Genomic DNA, 5,078 nt, shown 5'->3' with positions numbered 1-5,078 from the left:
CCGGTGCACCAGAGGACTCCGACTTCAAACTCGTCACCTTCGGGAAATTCCAGAGGCAACTCCGCTATAATTCACCGGACTGTCCGGTGTACACCGGACATGTCCGGTGCTCCAAGGAAGAGCGGCCTCCGGAACTCGCCAGCCTCGAGAATTCACTTCAGCTGCTTCGCTAAAATTCACCGGACTGTCCGGTGTACACCGGACTGTCCGGTGCAACAGCGAGGCAACGGCTATTTCGGCGCCAACGGCTACCTGCGACGCATTAAATGCGCGCGCTGCGCGCGCAGAGGTCAGGCACGCCCATGCTGGCGCACCGGACAATCTAAAGTAAATGTCCGGTGCGCCACCGGACATCCAGGCGGGCCCAGAAGTCAGTGCTCCAACGGTCGAATCCCAACGGCTTTGGTGACGTGGCTGTCGCACCGGACTGTCCGGTGTGCACCGGACTGTCCGGTGCGCCATCGAACAGACAACTCCACCAAACGGCTAGTTTGGTGGTTGGGGCTATAAATACCCCCAACCACCCACCATTCATTACATCCAAGTTTTCCACTTCCCAACTACTTACAAGAGCTCTAGCATTCAATTCTAGACACACCAAAGAGATCAAATCCTCTCCCAAATTCCACACAAAGCTTTAGTGACTAGTGAGAGAGATTTGCTTGTGTTCTTTTGAGCTCTTGCGCTTGGATTGCTTTCTTCTTTCTTGATTCTTTCTTGCGATCAAACTCACTTGTAATTGAGGCAAGAGACACCAATCTTGTGGTGGTCCTTGTGGGAACTTTGTGTTCCAAGTGATTGAGAAGAGAAAGCTCACTCGGTCCGAGGGACCGTTTGAGAGAGGGTAAGGGTTGAAAGAGACCCGGCCTTTGTGGCCTCCTCAACGGGGAGTAGGTTTGCGAGAACCGAACCTCGGTAAAACAAATCTGCGTGTCACACTCTCTATTCGCTTGCGATTTGTTTTGCGCCCTCTCTCGGACTCGATTATATTTCTAACGCTAACCCAGCTTGTAGTTGTGATTATTTTTGAGAATTTCAGTTTCGCCCTATTCACCCCCCCTCTAGGCGACTTTCAAGAACTAATGTGAAGGCCATTTTTTGAGGTACTAGAACCTAATTTGTGTTGTCATTTTTTGTGCATGGCTTTATGGAGGTATCGACTCAATGTTGAGCAGGTAGAATAGATCATATATGTGATAGATGTTGGTCAGCAGCAGCACTTTGACATGTTTTCAATGTAAGCATGGAGTGGCACCAAGGTGTTTTCCATTTAGTATGGTTCAGATCGCAAGCGGTTCCAAACCCGCAGTACCGAGGTTGTTCGATTGGTAGAGCTACTTGATGAGGCTAAATCTCGAAGCAAATCAGAACTACAACGACTCACAGAAACTGGAAAACTGGATTATTTTGGAACCTTATTGTTAATCTTCAGGTAAATATGATCACATTATTTTGTTCAGGCAAAATTGTTGTTGACTGGACGGATGAGGAATTAGAGCATACTTCAGAGGCAGTTGGATATGGTGTTGTGAAGTATCTTCTGAAATGCCTTATTTTAGAAAGCTTTGTATGTGCTCATCTATTGGTGACTTGAATATAACAATGAATCGCAATGACTTTGTGTTTATATTTGTGAAGGTCCATGTTGTTAATATCTGATATGGAAACATGGTTGAGTTGTGCGTTATTTTATCTTACTTTTAGTTATCTGAAAGTTTATGTAAAAGACAACCATCTCATTTATCAGGCTAAATATATTGTAATTCAGTAGTACCAATAATTCTTGAACACTAACCTGACTTAAGTGTGTTGTACTTCTGTAGAGAAAATCCAGTGCAGGCAAGATTTTAGGCTGAATTCTCCCACTGGTGAGGAACTTGAGATTCTTGGCAAGCTCTGAGTTATTTTCTTCTCAACTTGTAGACCAACCAGGTGTAGCTCCACTTTCAAGATATTGTGATCCAAAATATAAACTCTTGATCTTTTTTAATTTTGATTTGACGTGCACTATTGTTGATTCATCTGCGAGCTGCATCAAGTTTTGTTTCCTTGTAACAAACCTATTTGGTGGACTTACATGTGCTTGTATCCAGATGCAATGCATGATATCTTGTATTATAACTTTCTACTTGTTATTTTTCTACCTTAGCCAAGCTGGTTGCTGATCATTGCCAAGGAGATTACTTGAGTGGCCGATAAGCTTTGCATTTTACTACACGTAATGGATTTGTTTGATGTGAAATACTTTTTATGTATGTAAAAATTCTTAACTTTTAAAATATACTAACAAACATAAAATAACAATTATTTTTTTAATTTCAGTGTACCTTACCATAATATATTCACTCCGTAGCAATACAAGTGCGTTCACCTAGTCGAACAATTAATCAGCTCCCCGAAGCAAGTGAGGCCAGCAAGCAAGGCAGCCACATGCGAGAAAGCAAGGGTTAAGAAGACGTGGAAGCGAAGCAGAGTCGCCCAGCGGCAGGAACCAATAGCATAGGCATAGGACATGGACAAAGCAACGCACAAACCAAGCTCTTGCCGTCTATATATAATATAATATAATATGCTCGTAGATCGTACACAAACCAAGCTCTTGCAAGGAGAAAAAAAAAGGAGGGGCAAGGAACGCGCTGGCTGAGAGACATGGTTCTGACGCACGTTCACGACCTTGACGAGGCATCCGCCGCATCGGCCGTCGTCTTCGCCTCGAGATACGTGCAGGACCCGCTTCCAAGGTCGGATGTCGATTTCTTCCCACGTTTGGTTTGTTCTCTGCTACTGCTACTGCTACCGAACAGAAGCGAAGCGAGACTCTGGTGGTCGGTCAATCGATGGCGCTGGCTCTGAGCACTTGCCGTACGTGTCGATCCAGCAGGTATGAGCTGGGAGAGAAGTCCGTCTCCAAGGACGCGGCGTACCAGATCATCCACGACGAGCTGCTGCTGGACAGCAGCCCGCGGCTGAACCTGGCGTCGTTCGTGACCACGTGGATGGAGCCCGAGTGCGACAAGCTCATCCTCGAGGGCATCAACAAGAACTACGCCGACATGGACGAGTACCCGGTCACCACCGAGCTCCAGGCAAGCGTAGCACGCATACGTACCTTCTTGTTCTTGCATCGCGCGTTCAACTAGCTGGGGCTCGCTCGCTCTTCAATTCCCTTGCAGTAATATAATAACGTGCATGTATGCACATGCAGAACCGGTGCGTGAACATCATCGCGCGGCTATTCCACGCGCCGGTGGGCGCCAGCGAGAAGGCCGTCGGGGTCGGCACGGTGGGGTCGTCGGAGGCGATCATGCTGGCGGGGCTGGCCTTCAAGCGGCGGTGGCAGAACCGGCGGAGGGCGGCGGGGCAGCCCTGCGACAGGCCCAACATCGTGACGGGCGCCAACGTGCAGGTGTGCTGGGAGAAGTTCGCGCGCTACTTCGAGGTGGAGCTCAAGGAGGTGAGGCTGCGGGAAGGGTGCTACGTCATGGACCCCGACGAGGCCGTGCGAATGGTGGACGACAACACCATCTGCGTCGCCGCCATCCTCGGCTCCACCCTCACCGGCGAGTTCGAGGACGTCAGGCGCCTCAACGACCTCCTCGCGGCCAACAACAGGCGAACGGGGTGGGACACCCCGATCCACGTGGACGCGGCGAGCGGCGGCTTCATCGCGCCCTTCCTGTACCCGGACCTGGAGTGGGACTTCCGGCTGCCGCTGGTCAAGAGCATCAACGTCAGCGGCCACAAGTACGGCCTCGTCTACGCCGGCGTCGGCTGGGTGGTCTGGAGGAGCAAGGAGGACCTCCCCGACGAGCTCATCTTCCACATCAACTACCTCGGCGCCGACCAGCCCACCTTCACGCTCAACTTCTCCAAAGGCACGCATGCACGGCCAGATCATCATTATCCACTGCCCAGCCCCAGCTGTGCCCCTGTCCTGACCTCTCGAATTCTGCGCAGGGTCTAGCCAAATCATCGCACAATATTACCAGTTTCTTCGATTAGGTTTCGAGGTACTGTACATACCACACGATCTTATTAGAGACAGACAACGGCCGGGCGGCACACGAACTGCATCGACGAGCTCCTCTGCCATTGCAGGGGTACCGCAACGTGATGGAGAACTGCATGGAGAGCGCTCGGACGCTGCGTGAGGGGCTGGAGCGCACGGGCCGCTTCACCATCATCTCCAAGGAGCAGGGCGTGCCGCTGGTGGCCTTCACGTTCAAGGCCAAGGACGAAACCCCGCTGGCCTTCAAGCTGTCGGCGGAGCTGCGGCGGTTCGGCTGGATCGTGCCGGCGTACACGATGCCGGCCAACCTGGAGCACATGGCCGTGCTCCGCGTCGTGGTCCGGGAGGACTTCGGCCGCCCGCTGGCCGAGCGGTTCCTGTCCCACGTCCGGATGGCGCTGGAGGAGCTCGACCACGCGGCCAAGGGCGGGCCCGTGCCCAAGATGCGGCTCACCATCGAGCTCGGCCCTCCCGCCAGGGGCTCCGGCGAGGAGGCCTCCGCCAGGGTCGTCAAGCGGGAGGCCGTCGTGCCGGTGCATCGCAGCGTGTCGCTCGCCGGCGGGAAGACCAAGGGCGTCTGCTAGACTGGCCGGTCCATGGCCCGAAACTCTCTGTAGTGGTATGGCGAGGCACTGAATAAACATGTGTCGACAAAAGGCAACCTCTCGAGCACCCCGTCATCGCGATGCAATCATGCAAATAAAGCTAAAATTTATGTAAGGTTGAGTCGATTGGAAATTTAAAAGTAACCAACGATAAATTTGTTTATGCGTTGATAAAAAAAACTATCAAATCGTAATGAAAAACAACGACATAAATGATACATATATGTTTTTATGTTTTATCTTCTCTGGTAAAGTTTCAAGTCAATAAATGATTAATTTTTAATCGATAATGTTATCTTTTATCGTCTGCTCATAGAAATTAGCTAATTTTCGTTTATTAATCTGCAAGAGTCAAATATTGATGAAAATTAGCTTATAGCTACAAAAATTGTTTAATGTCTCATTATGAGTTAGTTTGGCAACACATTTTTTTCAAAAGAGATTGGTTCGTTTTTCCTTAAAAA

At 50.3% G+C, this 5,078-nt stretch overlaps 1 protein-coding gene across 2 annotated transcripts; it reads left to right on the top strand.

Annotated features, from left to right (window-relative positions):
* Nucleotides 1–2,526: 2,526 nt before the first annotated feature.
* Nucleotides 2,527–4,853, top strand: LOC100273302 (Pyridoxal phosphate (PLP)-dependent transferase superfamily protein). Of its 2 annotated transcripts, XM_008669291.4 has the most exons (5): nt 2,527–2,741; nt 2,882–3,086; nt 3,206–3,875; nt 3,958–4,010; nt 4,099–4,853. In XM_008669291.4, the coding sequence occupies exons 1-5, from the start codon at nt 2,650–2,652 to the stop codon at nt 4,591–4,593; spliced, it is 1,515 nt and encodes a 504-aa protein (XP_008667513.1). In that variant the 5' UTR covers nt 2,527–2,649; the 3' UTR covers nt 4,594–4,853. The 2 variants fall into 2 exon arrangements, with proteins under 2 accessions (XP_008667513.1, NP_001141215.1); NM_001147743.1 differs by having other exon boundaries at nt 2,732–3,086; nt 4,099–4,680.
* Nucleotides 4,854–5,078: the final 225 nt, after the last annotated feature.

The sequence above is a fragment of the Zea mays genome, chromosome 2, assembly GCF_902167145.1.
Source record: "Zea mays cultivar B73 chromosome 2, Zm-B73-REFERENCE-NAM-5.0, whole genome shotgun sequence".
Lineage (NCBI taxonomy): Eukaryota > Viridiplantae > Streptophyta > Magnoliopsida > Poales > Poaceae > Zea > Zea mays.
This window is presented reverse-complemented; position numbering and strand designations above follow the sequence as displayed.

Bases quoted from the DNA above. Each gene is read 5' to 3' on its own strand.
- LOC100273302 (XM_008669291.4), top strand. From the start codon at position 2,650: ATGGTTCTGACGCACGTTCACGACCTTGACGAGGCATCCGCCGCATCG. The intron at 2,742-2,881 runs GTCGGATGTCGA...TCGATCCAGCAG, and splicing joins GTGCAGGACCCGCTTCCAAG to GTATGAGCTGGGAGAGAAGT. The intron at 3,087-3,205 runs GCAAGCGTAGCA...ATGCACATGCAG, and splicing joins CGGTCACCACCGAGCTCCAG to AACCGGTGCGTGAACATCAT.